This window comes from Pteropus medius, unplaced genomic scaffold, assembly GCF_902729225.1.
Source record: "Pteropus medius unplaced genomic scaffold, Ma_sr-lr_union100, whole genome shotgun sequence".
NCBI classification, from domain to species: Eukaryota; Metazoa; Chordata; class Mammalia; order Chiroptera; family Pteropodidae; genus Pteropus; species Pteropus medius.
The window spans coordinates 17,320,714-17,340,192 of NW_024351730.1; the positions used below are offsets into that span (position 1 = coordinate 17,320,714).

The 19,479-nt window shown below is 31.1% G+C and overlaps 1 protein-coding gene across 7 annotated transcripts in view; it reads right to left on the reverse strand.

Annotated features, from left to right (window-relative positions):
- Positions 1-19,479, reverse strand: part of EPHA5 (EPH receptor A5) — a 307,470-nt gene that overhangs the window by 25,446 nt on the left and 262,545 nt on the right. For all 7 annotated transcript variants that reach the window (XM_039845323.1, XM_039845329.1, XM_039845328.1 and 4 more), the window contains 3 exons: positions 14,022-14,089; positions 12,578-12,703; positions 11,656-11,841 (listed from right to left, as the gene is read on the reverse strand). In XM_039845323.1, coding sequence (XP_039701257.1) covers positions 11,656-11,841; positions 12,578-12,703; positions 14,022-14,089 — 380 coding nt within the window. The remainder of the gene's footprint in view (positions 1-11,655; positions 11,842-12,577; positions 12,704-14,021; positions 14,090-19,479) is intronic.

Genomic DNA, 19,479 nt, shown 5'->3' on the forward strand with positions numbered 1-19,479 from the left:
CACAATTGTCAATATCAAAATCAATTTATGTAGAAAATAAGTTCAAGAATAAATATTATTTTAATAGAGGTAATAATATCCAGCAAATCACTATGAACATATTTCTCTTTCTCACAATTCTAAATAAAAATTATCCAGTCTAACTGCTTTGTTTATGATCCGTTGAATATATGTTGTATTTTCCTAACTTTATTTCTATGTTCTTGTAAATCCTTTCCTTATGGCTACCTCCCTTTTCCCTCTCTGTTGCCACACACTTACAATCTCTATCAATGGAAAGTTTTTCATTCTTCAAAAAAATGCTGTTCTAATTTCTCTTGCTATCTGGAAACCTCCCTTGCCATCACCATTTTCATTGGAAGGGATCCTCCCTTCATGTCTGATAAAGAAGTATAGCCTAGAGAGTCGTAGGACAGACTTGAGCCACATTGCTTGGCTCTGAATCCCATATTATTCACTTAACTATCATGTGATCATGGGCAAATCAATTATTATTTCTGAGTCTCAGTTTTCTCATCTGTAAAATTAGGATTCTAATAGGATTGTGATGAGTACCCACCAAGTTATGTGGTTATCAAAGGCACTTAGAATAGTGCCTAATTTGCTATGTATTATTAGTTTATAAACTTAATCAACTTTTTGGGTTAACTTCCTTGCTGGACATAGTTGACTAAGAGAACAAATCCCCCATAATATTATGGTATTTTTTGTATAATACGTCTGTGACACAAGACAAAAAATACAAGATAAAAAAATCCATATTGAATGAGGAAATACTTAAGATATGGTTGTTAGTTTTATCCCTCCACATTAACCTCACTATATTTTAGAACATGCCCCTTTACTCTTTAGTGACAGTATACCACATAAAATTTAAGTGTTTTTAAACTATTTTGAGGTTAGTAAAAGGAGACCTTATGACAGAGAAATTACTATCTTATACATCTACTAATTAAGTTTTTTATATTATAGAGGAGAAACAAGGCCTATACAATCATGGAACCCATTGTAACTAACTTAATGGCATTCTCTAGAAGAGCATTTGTATTTTACTTGAGAAGTAATTAATTTAAATCATAGAATTAGAACTTGCATACTTAGTCATATATCATACAGCAGTATAAGTAGACGTATACAAAGTTAGACAATTGCATATAAAAATAACTAGAAAAAATAATTTTTCATTTCAAAATAATTTAAAACGCACTCTTTAGATAATAAGGCAGGTCGGTCTTAAGTCTCACTCAGATAATCATCTTCTTTTAAAATATTTTAGGAGTAATATTCTTTAACTAGAATGTGGCAAGTATATTACAAAGGTAGACACATTTCTTTCTTCTTTAAAGTTTATAAAAGTTATTTTAAAAGGTTTGTCTAAAATAATCTATTTAGCATATGATTTTAGATGTCTATGTTAGGTGAAACATCACATATGCAGAGAATATGCATTGGTGATGTCATTTAATCTGAACTTTGAAGACTGAAAGGGTCACTTGTATAATAAAAGGTGACAGATATTCCTGGAAGAGGAGGCAGCATGTGCCAAGGGATCTTGTCATGAAAGAGTCCATCAAATTCAAATATAGCCATATATTTGATTTTTTGAAGAACCCTGGATTTTTCTTCATAAATCAGGAAATGACAGGAGGTGAGTTGGAGAATACTGATTTAAAACTGATTGAAAATACCTTAGTTTAAAAAAAAAAAAAGAGAAAGAGAAATGATTCATATTGTATTTGTAAATGGCTCTGATAGCACAGGAATAAAAAAAGATTATAAATGCTTTTTTCTTAGTATAATTGTAATCTAAAATGATGAATAGAGAAATGTTTCCATTTTAATTTTAATGATATTGCCACACCCATCTTAATGAACTTCACAGAAACTCTAAAATAGACAAAATTCTACTTTGGGACTTTCTGGTCTTATTCTTACATGTTAGAGCCCATTTCAGCCTTATGTTGACACCTCTTTTCTTCCAAAAGTCTAGAACTGTTATACTTCCCCAAGGGTAAAAGGCAAAATATTTGATAGCTACTTTGTCACAGGACCTACGTGACAGGAGTTACACCAGCCATAATGCTGCAGTATCCTGAAACATTCTGCTGTACCAGACATCATCTGTTCATTTGCTGATCTTAGGAATTCAGAAGTATCCAAGGATAAAACTGAGTAGGCAGGTAAAGCGGACACATGGGTAACCATGGCATCAGCTTTTAATCAAATACTACAGAAGTATTTCAATAAATTTACAGCTAATAGAGTCAAAAGAGTATATACTCACTGAACATCAGCCTACATTTTCTGGAATCAGCCTGCAATTCCAGGAATCCTTCCTATGTGTCTCTGTCTCTGACTCTGCCTGATTGCTTCTCTCACAGAGGGGAGCCATGATAGTATAAAGAAAGGGAAGGACAAAATTCCAGCAGATATCCAAGGAATATATTCTCATTTTTCCTCCATAGGCACCTCTCAGTTCCTATCATATGAGCAGATGCCTTGTTCATCAAAGTGAAACCCTAATCTACATCTACTCTACCCCAAGTCACTTACGTCTGTGGCACTTTCTCTATAGTTACTTACAAAACTTTATTTCCTTTCCTCTTTTCCTATATATATTTTTTCTCTCTGCCTATCCTCTAATTTTTTAGACTCCTTTTGTACAGTTATGGCTCAGTGGAAAATATTTACTATTGCTTATCCAAGGTCTACTGAGAGAGAACTGGATGGAATTCCCATGTAAAAATATTTTTTACTTGGATAAATTTGTTCCCTAAATTCAACCCTAATTTAGAAGAAAGAATTTGTGTTCTAAAGAGAATGAACTGATTAGAAAACATATTGACATTTAATAATATACATTTAGAAAGAAAATATGATTACTTTTCAGGGAGATGGGCACCTGGTATTCATCCAGTAAGAGTATATAGCTAGCATAACCTAGTTTTAAAAGTCGGGTTAATTATTTATGACAGTGTAGGTTATAATGTCAATAACAAAAGTGTTTTTTGAGAAATATGATAGGGACCTAAAAGACCTCTCATGTTTCAGACAATGGGAAAAGCAATTAAAATGAATGCTTGCAAACAAGCACGATGTTCTTTTGTTGACAAGAATAAGACACTTCAGGACTCATTTGATTATATTTCATGCTCGAGTCATTTTAATGCTAATTACATTTAGTTTGGCTTATGTTTTGTCTCAGTCCCTACTATCCTGAAAGAATGACATAGCAATAATTAACACGGCTTACTCTAGCCCTTGTAAATTCAATAAAACTGTATAAATCATTTTTCATTATCCAGCTTGAAGTACAAAGAGTAGATTTCCAATAATTTTGAAAGCATATTATCAAAAATCCATATAAAGAGAGCTCATAAAGCATGTCAAAACATGATTTTAATCACACACTAGAGTTTTTATATTACTTTATATTATTTACTGAAAACCCAGCCCAGGCAGAGTCTAAGTAGTAATAGAAATGCATTATTTGTGGAATTCACATTATTATTGATAACCATAAAAGAGCTACAATTTATTGATTTTATTATCTACTCTTTATAAGGCATGATATTTTTGTTACTAAAATTCTATAAAAGCGATATTATGAAAGACATTTTTCAGAGAAAGAAAAGTGAGCCTTAGAATGATTCAATATATTTCTTGAGTTGAGAGTAAGTTGTATAAGAAGCAAAATTGAGAATCAAATTTATGTCCACCTGACTATAAAAGCTTTTTTCCTTTCCTGCATACTATGATGCCTATAATTTCAAAATATTTTATTTTAAATCTTATTTTTAAGTCTCAAAAATATTTACCAAGTTAAAACAAACTTGGTAATCATAACTATGCCATACCGAACTATTTAACCATTGATGGAAGATCTAGTAACTATTCAGCCAGTTTCAATAAATAATATATATTTTACATGTGATCATTACTTATGTATGCCCTGACTGTTCCAAAGTGCTCTAGAGTAAAATGATCTTGGATTCTACTCCTGTGAGGTATCTATAATAGTCAAATCTATGGAAGCAGAACGTAAAATGGTGCTTGCCAGAGGCAAGGGTGAGGAAGGAAGGAGCTTCATTTTTACAATATGAGAAAGTTCTAGAGATCAGAGATATAACATTGTGCTTATAATTAACAATACCATACTGAACACTTAAAAATTTAAGAGGGTAGATCTCATATGTGTTTTTTTTTTTCTATCACAATAAAAGAAAATTGAGTTTGTTTCGCTAGTACATGATTTTTGGTGCCAGTGTCCATCAGAAATCCAGCAGAGGAGAGAGAATGCTCCTGGTAATTCAATCCATTTCCATTTCAAAGTCAAGTGAAACAAACTTCTGGGAATGTTCATCTAGCCCTTGTTTTCAGAGTATGGCCCCTGACAAGTAACATAGCTATAACCTGGGAGCTTGCTGGGTGGGGAGGGGCAAATTATGGGGCAGTTAGAACTTAGAAAGCAACTCAGATATTTTCATTTGATTATGGTCCTTATTTGTTGGTTAACACTTTAGGAAGAGACACTTATGAAATTAAACAATTTTAATTTTGGGAAAGACGATAAAAGAAAAAGCCTATATTGAGACAGGAATATGAAAATGTCCAATGTCTCTCTAGGTAGAGTGTCCAAATTACATAATATTCTCTTTTTATTTCATATTGTCTATACTGATATAAAATTTTCCATTAGATGTTAATTTCTCAAATTAAAAGTGAATTATAATTGTTCTGACATAAGTGAAAGTGGATAACAACTATGAAGTTAGAAATTATAAGCTTTTCAGAAGAGGTGTGGAATCTAAAACTTATAAAATCTGACAACTTTGTTTTATTAATAATAGAAATAACTTTAAAACACAATGTTGAATTACTAACAATCTATGAGCCAGTAAATCTGTTTCTATAGATCTATATTATTTCAGATGCTTGAGATTTAGTTTTATCAGGAAAAAAACTTATAAATCTCTGATAATTATTTTATGTATATTTATGAAACCTCTGCTTATGCCTTACCTAACAAAGCAAAAAAAATCTACCAAATGAATGAGGTGCTTTCTGTTTCTACTTCAATTTTAAAGTTGTTTATTTCCATCATGGTTTATCGCTGGTTCATAGCATTTATTTCCTTTTGTGAAATGAGAAATGTAAAACTGAAGCATACTCACACTTCAAACATTTTAATTTGTATTTTTCAGGACTAAAGATAAATCACACATTATGTACAACATATGTAATTGGATGCTTATGAGAATCTCTACTTTAACTTATCCACACCTGAACTACTGATTACCAAACATAGTCTAGCTCCTTCAGATTGTCCCTTATAAACAGCAATTCTTTTCTTCAATGTACCCAGGACAAATAATTTATACTTATCATTGATTCCTCTTTTTTCCTCACAGTTCACTTCCAAACCATAAGAAACTTTATTGTGTCTGCCCTCAATATAGCTATAGAATTCAACTAATTCTCTCCATCTTGTTAGGTCTCTACTCTCTTCTAATCCATAATGAGCTGTGAATAATGTCATTAGCCTCCTCACTGCTCTCTGCTTAAACACTGGCTCCTACCATCTATAATCAACACAGCAGTCTGACTGATATTGTTAATGTAGAATCAGACTCCATTACATCTTGACTCTAAAAGCTCCAAAGCTCATAGTAAGAGACTGTTTTTACAGGAACCAAAAGTTATTACATTATCTATCCTCCTACTTCACCTTTAGGTTAAGCTCTTGCCAAAATCCTCTCATTCATTCTACTGAAGCAATACTGGTCTTCTTGCTGTTTCTTGAACATTCCATGTAAATTTTATTTGAGTCTTGCTGGTCCTTCCTCCTATAACACTCTGTCTGCACCTTCACTTTATTCAATCCTCATCAGAGAGGTCTTTCTCTAAATAAAAGAGAAACCACCAACTTGCAAAAGAACTTATCTCTAATCTCCTAACTTAGCTTTATTTTCTCCATTTAATGTTATGTATTCGTTTATTATATTATAAATATTTACATTCATTTAGCTTCTGTCTCCTCAATTGAAAGGTAAGCTCAATAAAGGCAGGGATTCAGTCTGTTTTTCTCTGCTGTATCCCATGGATTAATAGAAAGACATATATTAGGTGATCAATGAATACTTTTTGGATAAATAAATATTTCTTGTCAAACCTATACTGAAGGATGAAATATGAGGTTGGTAATATACACTGTTTAAGAGCTTGAGTTTTGGAGTCATACAGAACTATTTTAAAATCTGGCATTATCCTATGCTAGTTTATGATATTGGATAAGGTACTTAATCTTTTTAAAATTAATATTTCCCATCTGTAAAATGAGAAAACATACTGTTATCTGTAGGATAGCATTACTTTGCAGATTAAAGGATATAATATATAAAATCATTAAGCTTAGTAAACTCTTAAAGTAATGTTAATGATTAGTATTAGTAAAAACATATGCAAGATCCTATAAAAAGATTGTCAGGCAATTTCCTTCATATGAATTTTAATTGTTTTCTAAAATACCCATGGTCTATAGAATATAAATTTTTTAAATTAAAATATAAACTCTATATCAGTCTAGTTAGTTTTAAATATTTATATACATCATTCATTTATTGAACATAATTTATGTCCTTTTTTAAATTACCTAATGCTTCTGGCCCTGTGATAGACACTAAGGAGGCTATAAACATGTATCAAAACATAAATAAACATATATAAACATATAAACATAAACATATAAATATAAACATAAACATATAGGCTATAAACATATATAAACATATATCAAAAAGCTCATTGTGTAGTAAGGATGATAAAATATAGAGATATTTTATCTCTATAAAACGATACAATGTATAGCATGACAAAGTGCAGAGAAATATAACTAGAGTTTATAAGATTGCTTCCGACTGTGAATTCATTCATTTAACAAATATGTGAAATGCTGCACATGGTGAACACTGATCTGAGAACACACAGGAGAGCAAAACAAAACCTCTGCTCTCTGAAGTTTATATTCTAATGTAGACCTGGACTGGGAAGCTTTCTTTTACTTAGATATTCAACATTACTGAGTGCCTTCTCTATGCCAAGCAGGCACTGAGAATAGAAGGACAAATGAAAGTAAATAAAACAGATCTCATGGAGAAGGTCACATTTGAATTAAACTTGAGGTAAAGTAGAATTGAGGAAAGTGGAGAAGACATTCTAAGTCTAAAGGAAATATCTCAGAGGGTCAGAACAAGGACTAGATAGAGTTATCTGGAAAGAAAATAGAGAAATATGGAGATATAGCCAAATCATATCAGACTAACTATCAAAGTAAATGTACTTTGCTAAATTTGTTAGCTTGTTTGGTGATGAAGCATGAGAGAAAAACAGTGATTTATTAAAATCTACCTAAGGATCATAGGCATAGAATGAACTAATGTGGAAAAAGACCAAAATGAGAAGACCATTTTGAAGATTTGGAAATAGACCTGGGAGATACATAACAAGGACTCGTAAAATGGAAGTGTCTTCATTAGAATGAAATACTATGTTTGACAGATAATTACAAATTTATGTAAGTTAGAATTTTTGACAACTTAAATAATCAAATAATCAGTTGTCATTGAATGTGTCATCTCCTCAGACATAAAAAAAAAGGAAATAAGAAGATATTCCTCTAATGTTCCTCTAATATTTTGTTTAAATTTGTTAATTGTACAGAACTAGATTTATTTTTCATGGTCCCAGATTAAGAAATATAACTATGAATAATTATAAAACTCAATAGAAATATCCTCTTTGTCAATTATAATAATTTTCAAGGGTGAGAAAAAAAATCTTCAAGAACTAAGGATGCTGCAATGGAAATATAATTTTTTTCTCCTTTTAATTTTATTCCTGAATCTCTTTACATAGTAAGCACTGGCACTGTGTATATTACATTAAAGCATCTTGCATTGCCAATGAGTCAATTAAGCCAGAACCTGTGGGTTTTTTTAGATCATTTGCCATGAAGCATCTCTAGAATATATATCTATTTATGATGTGTCCTGTTTAACAACAAAACACAGAAGGAATTTGAATGAGGGCCCATGTTTCTGGTACGTAGGGCAGTGATACAGGAAAAATAAAGGTTCATGATGGCACCATCCATGGGAGTGCTACTTCAAACTCCCTACCTCAACTTCAATCAGAAATATCGCAAGATTTAGTTGCACTTATGTCTCATTATCTGTGTGCTGCAGGTTGAGAATAATTGCTGTATAAATTAGCATCAGATCAGAAAGCATGAAATTAAGGACACAAATAAAATGAGTTGCAACATGGTAAATTAAAAATAAGTTGAAGACTTCCTAAGTTGAACATCAAGAGCTACACTTATTAAGGGGAAGTATAATTTCAATTCAAATAGAACAAAAAATAAAGATAGAAATACTTAAAATATTTAAATTTTCCTTTACTTATATGTGTAGCCTCATAGCATCAACATCAAACAGACTATTTGAGTAGGAGATTCGATATTTAAAAACTGTATTCCCAACCACAGTACCATTTTTTAGACTAGAATTCACAGAATTTAGGTATCATTTGTTGAAATTGATAATTTTTTCTATAAGTAAAGCTTTCATGTGAATATAAATTATGTGACAAATTTAGTTGTTTTACTCTGAGAAATGTAGTTCTCTTAATTTAGCCCAGTCATGTCCCATTCTCATAAAACAAGTTCTGTAACAAATCAGTGGTCTACAAAAGATGAATATTAGTTACAACAAATTTTGGATGTCATCCACTAGTAACTGATACATTCACTTAAACAGATGGAAATAAATACTTATTCACTACTATAATTATTCACACACATATACACATACTCCTTAATTTAATCTGCATAACAATCTTATAAAGTAGGTACTATTTCTTCCTTTTTGTGTGACATTGAGGTTCAAAGTGCTTCAGTGATTATGGATTGAGTTAGATTTAGGTGCAAGAGGTTTACATAAATATATGAAATATGGTCTGTGTTTTCAGAGAGCAGACTTCTTTTTTCGAGAGGAATTTAAAAAATATATATGAAAGAGATGAAATTAAGTGGAAAATTTGAACAAGAGTTTGGGACAAATGAAGCAATGTTACAGATTGATGCAAAAATGCAGACATAGGCAAAGTGTTCAAAAGAAGGCAACATTACTTCACGCTGAAATGATAAGAACTATTTCATGGAGGTGACAAAATCTGAGTATGATTTTGAAGGAATTTAAAAACTAATGAATATGAGGGTGTCAGTTTTAGAGAAAGGCAATGTAGGTAGGGAAACATCAGGTATATTAAAATAGACTAAGAATGAAACGGATAGGAAGGAGTTCAGAGTATAGGAAAAGAAATAAATGGAAAAGTAACTATATACTTACTAAGTACCTACTCTGTGCCATGTCTATTCTAAAATTTACCCTGTATTCATGCCATCTTTGCAACATCACTATAAAGAATTCTTACTCCATGTCATTGGTGAAGAAAGTAAGGTTTTGAAAGTTTAACTAACTTGTGCAAAGTCACATAGCAGTTTATGGTAGAAGCAAAATTAATATCGGGTGGCTAGAGTCACAGTCCATGTTCTTAACCATTAAACAATACCGTCTTCCATAATAGTAATAGTGATCTGGCACCATTCTAAACATTACGTTAACATTACAGGGAGTAGATTGGCTATTTCTGGAGCTTTACATTTTCCCTGGGTAGTAGGAAGTCACAGTCAGAATTTATTTTGAGGAACTTAAATTTAGCAATCATATTAAAGACAAAATAATGACATGAAATTTACCAGATGTTATTATTACTGTGTTATTATTACTATGACTATCATTAAGAACTATGTTTGATATTAGCTAAGACCATGACTGCTTAGGAAACAATATTACTCAATCATTGTTACTATGATTCTTATTTCTATAGTATCTAGCACCATATCCTATCACTGATGTCTTTTCAAGGTCATTCCCTTGACAGAATATAATCTATCAGATAGAATATAGTCAAATGCAAATTGTTTCATTTTATTACACCGGTGACCATCTTCTCTACATCATATTTTTATTTCAAATATTCCTTCCACTATTTAATTTTTATAAAATATTTTTAATTTATTTTTTCCAAAATATATAGTTTTTCCTTGCTCCCACCTGCCTCTCTCTAGTCCTTGCCTCTTACCTTTCTTTAGCAACTTATTTGTTCTTTTGAGACCTCAGGATGTCCTTCTTGCTACATCAATATCCTCTTTGGGTTGCTGACAAGCGGGTATTAACGTATGGGCGAGTGCTTAACTGGAGGAAGAAACACCTCTAAGCTTTGGAGAAACTCACATGTCTTGAAGGTTATTTTACTCCTATGCTGCATTCATCTATGGGCATTTTACTGAGATGTGCATCTCCTTGAGACATGGAGAAAGACAATCTCGTAACAATACACATTCATTCAAAAGTTCAACCAGTCATAAATATGAGACTTTTTGCTGTGGTCTTTTTCTTGAACTCGTGAGAGGCTTCTGCATTCTCATCATGACCTACTGTGAATGAATCATAAGTTGAAAATTAACTTGCTATATTCTAAGTAAGCATTTTTTATTTATCTTTATCTTTATTTATTAAGAAAATGTGTTGTTATTGTTTTATTTTCCATATTTGAAAGATAATGGAGTAAATGGATATCTAATAAATTAAAATTTCTTAGTCTATCGAGGATACTTATTGAATATGAATTACTAGTATGCTTATTGGCATATATAATTTAAAACTCGGTTAATAGGAACTGGAAGTTGAACAAATGCTTGAAAGAAAGTCTAAAGAATGGTCCTTGCCAAAGTTTTTAGATGATTTAGTAAATGGTATGCAGAATATGAAGGATAAAGGAAGGAATAAAACTACATAGCAATGGTAAAGAAAATATGAATTAAAAGAAAATAAAGGCCTCAGTTATGTGCCACATAAATACTTTATTGGATGGCTGAAAAATTATTTGAAATCCTTCTATTGAGAAACTCACCACATAACTACATTTACAAGACACTAATAAAACTTTAAAAGAGATGTGAAATTCTAGATATTTCTTAGTAAAAACTAGATTCGCTTGAACAAATAATTAGTCTCAAGGAACTTTTGCAGTCTTCTGAGACTGTTGCTTTCCTAGATCTATTAAAATATCTCAATGAAAAAAATGAATAAAGGAAATAGATCTGGCTGTAAAGAACTACTTAAAAGGTTCTGAAAAAGGCAGGGCACCTATGCTTATAGTAATCCTATTAAATGTTAAACTTCAATGCCTCAATCAAAACTTTGAAGTTAATATTTCATTAGAATAAAAGGTGAAAGCGAGGAGAAAAATGATATCTTTACTGCTTCTTTCATCTGGATACATTTTCTCTGGCACTGAATTCATAGTAAATGAGTTAATACGTTTTGACAAAATAAATAGAAATTCAGGTTCATTGAAGATTAGCTTTGACAAGAATCTACTAAAATACAGAACAATTATTATTACTATTAGAGAAACTGTTAAAAACATTACTATGGCTGTACCTTGAAATTAATAATAACCCAATAGAAGAAATCCAGATATTCATGATATAAATATACACACACATGTATAATTTGCCATTGTACTTACTTTTGGTCACAACACCTTCTAAATGAATGATGTTAGGATGATCAAACTGCCCCATGATACTTGCTTCACCCAGGAAATCTCTACGTTGCTTTTCAGTATAGCCTACTTTAAGGGTTTTGATCGCCACAGGTAATTCTCTTTTTCCTGGAAGTTTCAAACGTCCACTACAAACTTCACCAAATTCACCTTGTGACAAAGATGGAAAAAAATATGTACAAACATTTGAAACCCTTACCCTAATAAAACTCTAAAGCACTTTTAGAATATTAAGATTTAGATCAAATAAAGTTAAAAGGGGAGTCTAAACTTTATTATCAGTGTAAATAAAAATGAATGGTGCTCTGGGAAAAATAATCCATAGGTGATTGTAAAACACTTTGGAGGTTATTGTCTTCATCCATCGCACCTACAAAAACTTTAATGGAAATGTTACAAAGAAATTAGAAGCCACTGACTTAAATTATTTCCTTCATCCTTCTCTTTCTATTCCAGTAGAGCCATTAATGAGAAAGTGTTATAGCAAGACAAAAAGAAAATAATTGTAAGGAAGAATTGATTCATAAACAGAAGAATTGGGTGCTTGAATTATGTAAATATGTTTGGGCATTACAAATTACATATGTATATATTATAATAAACAGTAGGTGGTAAACACTTGTTTGAATATATATATATATATATATATATATATATATTACATATATATATTTGTTGCTTTATTTTTTATTATATAAACTAGACATTTGCTGGTCAAAATATGAGCTACACAGAAGGTAGCATTAAAATATGATCAATTATACACCGCTTTGAAAGCGAGTCAGTTATAAAAAATTAAAAACATTCTGTGTTAGATCAGGGCTTTGCCATATTACATTCTGTATTAAACACAAATTAAAGGTCTGAATTAAATACACTGTGGTACCTGCTCCAATAACTCTTTCAATGGTGATGCATGAAGCTTCTATCTCCTTGGCAAATTCATGGACAGCTTGGTTGGGATCCTCATAGGTATGTGGATCAATATAAGTTCTTACTCCTGGAAGTTTAACTGTAAAAATAAATTGGCATTAACATAGAAGTGCTTGTGATAGATGAGTGAAATTATAAATGTTATTAACATGCAACTGTCGCTTAAATCCCTAATTCCTACAAGTGGCCAAGCTTCAAGGACAGACTCTCTCCTGAGTCATTGGAGTCATTTATTCAGCTATCTCACTTTTATAATTTTAGAAAATTTTATGGTTGGTTTTACAAGTAATGTATATGTGCCAATAATTCTAAGTGAATACATCTTTCAACACTAATGTTCAGAGAGTCAGTCTTTGAGGCAAACTAGGACAGTTTTGTTTACTAAACTGGCTGATGAAATGCTAGTGGTTTATTTGTTGTTTGTTAGTCTATGTCTCACCTAAATTATCATCAGAGAGATTTAATTTTTGTTTTATAAAAAATCATTTAAAATAACTTTTCTTTGCTTTTTGTCCAATAGACTGACATAGAAGTCAAAAGAAAAAGAGAAGTTCTACTTCTCATTCTATTTGTATTACTGCAAGGGCTTATACAAGACTCAACATTCTGTTAGCCTCAGTTTCATCACATTTAAAAGCTACCAATATCACCCTCACAGTGCTTTTTGAGGATAAATAACATTAAACAGGATAAGACTATAAAAAAAATACTTTACTCTTTATAGCATGAATTATAGCTTTAATGATTTTTTATTTTTATAGACATGGCAGAGTGACAGAAATAAAAGAAACTCTTTTTGTCATTTACCTGACAAAACAACTCACACTGTACTATTAATGACAAAATGAACATATTAAAATACCATTAATTAGCACTCATTTAGGCTAATTTTTAAAGCTCATATTAAAACATGATATTCTGCATTTCTTAAAAGTGTAGCCATTTTCAAATCATTTTGACCACGGTTGCTGCTACAGGATCTGCTCATGGAAATTCCTGCTATAATGCTAGAAAAAGAAAAAAAAAAACAACAGAAATTTCATTCCTGTAATCTAGTGGTGTTATTTAAAGAAATTTCTATTGAATGTGTTGTTAGGAATTAGAATTGGCCTGGAAATTTGGTTTGAAATATAATATTTTATATTAAGCATAGGCTTTTATTTTAATGGTTATAATGAAAGTATGCTTTAAAGAATTGAATAAACCATCTTACTGTTGCCTAGAGTCAGCTGGCAATGCCCTAAGCCTACATGTCTTACAGGAATGTAACAAAACACTTAACATTTTTTAACACAATATTTTTGGTCAGTTATTACAAATCTCACCTGAAAATAAATCAAAATAACTAAAAAGTCTCCCCTATTTTGTTATCATTTGAGGTTTTACGATGTGCTTACTGTGCCCATTATGAAAATGCATCTTTTCCTCCTCTGGGTCTTGTTTTGCTTTGCTGTAACCACACCGCCTGGAACAGAGTAAGCTATAATTAACCACATCTCCAAGTGGTGAATCACATCAAGACCAGAAGCATAAAATGCAATTGAAACAACTGCAACCCTAACTGATTTTCACACTAGTAGTATGAAATAACACCAATAACTCCTTTGGGATGCGTCTTATTTCTCTACCGAGTATCCCTCACACTTCTCTACATTTCACTAAGAAGTTGAAAGCGCTCCAAACCTATTTTTAAACTTCTCTTCACCATACACCATAAACCATATATTTTTCTGTTCCCTTTCTCTTTTACTTTTTTTTTTTTTGCCTGCTCAGAGGTTACCGCTTCTTTTCAGGATGAATGCCCCAAATCTGTCTCTGATCCAACAGTCTTTCACCTTCAGCACCTTAATAATTTACTTGTATTTCTTTTCTCTTATTTTGTAGTCTTCCGTTGCTCCACTGGCTCTTTTCATACTCACATACACTTGATTCACTATCAAGTGTATTCACTAAATTCACCACAAGCTACACTCCTCTCAGCTTCAGTCACTAAATCTTTGTCTTTTCTGTTTTTCTCAACTATTTAACTTGCAAGTCCTTTTAATCTGCTCTATTATCTACAAAAATCTTTCAAGTTTCATTAATGGCATATTCACATTTAAATCCAAAGACTTTTTCTTAGTTTTTAATCTCACATGATGGACTAAAATCCCTAACTACATTTTTTGATGCTTCTTGCTCCTCTCTTCATTTATGTGGCCATGTCCATAGGTCCTCTGCATGAATTTCTCTGGCTCTCCACTGTCAACCCATACATTTCCATCAATTTAATTAATATCACCTAAAACTTTATCTAAAACCTCTGGTTTAATTCTTTTGAAAGTTACACTCTTATTTCTCACTAATTTATTTTATAGGGATATTTACTGGCATTCAAACTCAATAAATTTTTAAAAAATCAATATATTTCTCTTAACTTCCAATTTTGATCTTCCATCTTCTTTTATGGTTAATAACACTGCTATGGCCTAGATCCCTTGAAATCAAAGCCCTATTCTTGGTACTTCAAACAAATTAGTTGTCAAATCTCGAATATTATATAATACAAATGTCTTGTGATCCATCTCCTCCTTTTCATTAGCTCTATTTATTCCTCAGTGAAGACCTTGTTATTTTTCATTTAGATTACTATTAGTGCCTCTAAACTGAGATACCTCTACATTCTATAATAGCTGGACTAAACTATACTAGACATGGATGTAGCAAATTACTATAAATAAGATACTTTTATATTAGCTGTCTCCTGCAAAATCTTCAATAAAATAATAAGGTAGATTCCTAAATGTAGCCCTCATGTACATTTCCTACATCATCTCCAACTGTTATCTTCCATTGTATTAAACTTTATCCTCAGAACTCCAGGATATTTTTCCACGCTTCCATACATTTGCACATACTGGTTCGTGAACCTCAAATATTCCACCTAAGCATTTCCATTTATCAAAGTACAGTTCAAATTTTGTATTCATGCTTTTTTTCCTGATATCTTAACTTAATGTAATCTTTCCCCCTCCGAACCCAATAGCTTTCTATACCCCTCTCATGGTGTGATTTCCATTCTGCAATGCAACATAATAATTTGCATATAATTTTGACTCTCTTACCAATTTGTCAGTTTCTTAAATGGTAGCAACTTAGCATTCATCTCTAAATTTCTGCAGTAGCCTAACACCTGGCTCAAAGCTGCCACTAAAAATATTTGTCACATTGATGAATGAATAAATGAATGAGTGAATAATATTCTGATTGTCTCTACACAGTGACAAGTGTGTGGAGAAGTACACTAATGAATACTAAGTTGGCATGGTACATCATTAACCATATAACATTACAACAACTGACAAAAATAAAAATATTTAAATTGCTTTTCATAAGCTTTCATAACAAAATTGAATTTATTGAATACAAAATTGCAATTTATTTCTGTGTAAAGACAATATAACCAAAATGGAAGGTTGACAAAATATTGTCATTACAAAATTGGTTGAAAACTATTAGGTGATCTAAATGAAATGTCCAATTGACAACTAACAAGGACTGGTCCTTAGTTACATATTCTAAGATGTTTCTTAAATATATATATATATATATATATATATATATATATATATATATATATATATAAAAATGAAACATTTTATTCTATATCATTTCCTAGTAAATAATTACATATATATTATGCAAAATAGATAACACAACCTATCCTTGTGCCATTTTTGAAAAAAAATAAAATTATCTTCTTTTTATTATCTTAAAGAATTGGCAATTTATTAATAAAGTATAGCTAGCAAAATTTTAGTAAACTTGAGGTAATGTACTTAATATGTATAGTGTTCTTGGGTGAGGAAAAATACACAATGGGGATCTGGTGGTTTTTCAAGTTTTATTCACAACACTTAGAAGCATTTGTCATTCAAGAGCCATTAAAACATCTTGAATCACCTCGGAGAGAAAAAACAAATGAAACTATATTGCAATTATATTTGGACTATTCAAGTTGACATTTAAGTTATTTTAATACATTGTTCATAACTTTTCTAGATCTTATATTATTTTTTCAATCTTTAAGTTATGTGCCTCCAGAGAGGTTATCTTTATTTTATCAATGTTTTAAATACAACTGTGTGAAATCATCCTGAGATTTATGTTATTTATGACACTGAAAAAAAAAAAAACTTTCTAAAGGGAATTCTAAAGAGTACTAAAGAGTATACAAGTTTTGTAGTTTACATTAGAGAACAAAAATCTACTTCACCTTCAACTCTCCTACCTTCAAAAAAATTTAAGCGTTCGAACTTGGTTCTTCAAATAGTCCTTATCATTAAATAAGCCTCATAGATATTTAAATTGCATGCAAATTCTCATATAAAATGAAAATAAAGCTTTGGATCTCATCTTAAAACTAATTTGGGAATACCTTGATGAGGAGCGGTTAACATTTTAATGCCTAGGGTGAGAGCCAGGAGGGCAATAGAAAGGAATTATTTTTGACTACGGGCATCTCTGGAGCTCTATAACATATACGGCTGCATGTCACATTAACATATAAAATTAAGTTCTGGACCCTCCCGCCCCCCAAAGCATCATTAAAACGAGCCTCAATAAGATACAGCAAGTATAAGTGCAGCTGGCAGAGACTGGCACTCAAGCAGTGGTTCAGCCTCACTAGCAAAGCAGTGAGGGAAGCCTGTGTATTCAGTATCATCTACTGTACCTGCTCCAGATGCATGATTTTTACCTTTCCAACTGTCATCGAAATTACCATGCTGTACATAAATTATAACTCCTACCTTCTAGAACCATTTTTTTCTGAATAGAAAATAGTTTCTTCATTTTGCTTCATAGCACAATTTTAATAAGCTTTGATATCATTGTACTAAAAATATCTGTAATGTTTGTTATTACAGGAATTATCTTCTAGTCTTTTATACTCATTTTCTTCTAGAAAATAATGCTGTTTTATTTTGTGTAGTAGAGGTGAACATGAGAAATCATATTACATGTAGCCATAATTCATATTCATTAATATTTACTAAGAAGTCCTAGAGAGATGCTTAATACATAAATATAGCAATGACTCTAAAGGTAATTTGGAAATCAATTTATTTTCTCTCATACTTAAGAATTTGGTACTAAACACATTCTTGATGATACTAAAGCTGATCTTAAAACTTGGCCCTAGCTATAACATCCTAAATTTGGATATTTGAAATTTTCGTAATACATGAAATAGTGAACAATAATATTTATGTATAGATGAATATGCCAATGAGTAATTTAGTTCTTGAATGTAAATTAAGAATTTGATAATAAATGAGAGGTATAAATGTCAAGCCCTCCAGAGCACCAAGTGATGCACAGAATAAGTAAATTACTAAATGGCCAATGAGGGTAAATGAGTGAATAGAGTAGCCAGAGGAGATTGTAGATCCTTGCTCAACAATAGCTTCCACAGAATCAGATTTTCCCATTACTTTAGGCTATAGGAATAAAAACTGATTGAATATCTTTTCACTTTAATTATAAATAAAGTGAGGAGGGGTGCAATGGTGTACCAGGAATGTTTTTTGCATTGATTTCTTAAAATAGTGAATATATGCAGAAATGGACACTCCTAAATTGTTCCTCTATTTTCCAGATTAAGAAATGCTTTACTTACACTTTAAAACAAATAGATTCAAGAAAGGCAACAAATTGCAGCAAACATTAGAGTAGATATGTTTTGCTTATGGAAAATGAAAGCTCCTTGTAATTTTAGCCTCTTTTAAAACCACATTTTTCCACATATGTACTCTCTCTTGGTTCAGACATAATCACCACTTCAACCACTGTATAACATTGTATTTAAGAATTTTATTGCTGGAATCTTGAAAAGAATAAGTTACAACTTTTGGAGAAATAGTTTGACTTTTTCACTTCAGGATTCTCTCCAAATGAACAAAGGTAATTTTAATAGAAGCTCAGCTAGCTCAGCTAGCTCAGCCTCATAAAACAAAGAAGCATATACACATTTGTTTATTAATATATCTAATAAATACTGGAAACATATTAAATTTTGTTTTACAAGACTACATTTTTTAATAAGCATTTGAGTGAAAATGCAGTAAAATGGGACATTGTATATTAGGTTGCCTTACTAGCAAGACCTTAGGATTCTCATTCATATGTTCTTCATTCGTGTAGTTAGGTACTGGGATTTTGAGTTCCTTACAGATAGAAGTAAGTTACACACACAAATAATGCAACTGTTCTATTACTGTTTACTGAAAATTCTCAAATATACTGAAAGAAAATGTACTCATGTTTAAAAACACACTTTCCTTAAATATGGGATTGAAGTGATTATTATACCACACAAAATGAGGACATAGCTTGCTAGGTTTCCCATCTCACATTCTATCAAGTTTACTAACCACCCAATGATTAACGGCAATGTGAGAAGCTAACTTATTTTTATTTTATGCCTTATTTATCATTTTCACCTCCATATTGTAAAAGAAAAAAAAAAAAACACTTTCCAAAATAGTATACTATACATGAATTTGTAAATATTAATGAACTCTTCAAATTCTTTTAGAATTAGTAATAATAAGATGAACAATTTCAAATACTTCAAAAAACTCAGATTAATTAGACTTTTCAGCATTGATTTAAATTTTAATTAACATAGAATTTTGACATAAAAACACATTTTATAAAGTATGACATGTGAAGATTAAGTCACCTCGTTTTCAACAAATTTTGTCCTAATGCTGAAGTAGATAATTTTCTATTCATTTTTAAACTATTTCATGGTTGTGACCATTGACTATCTCAATTAGAGTAGGTCCATTGACTATCTCCCATAGTTTAAGA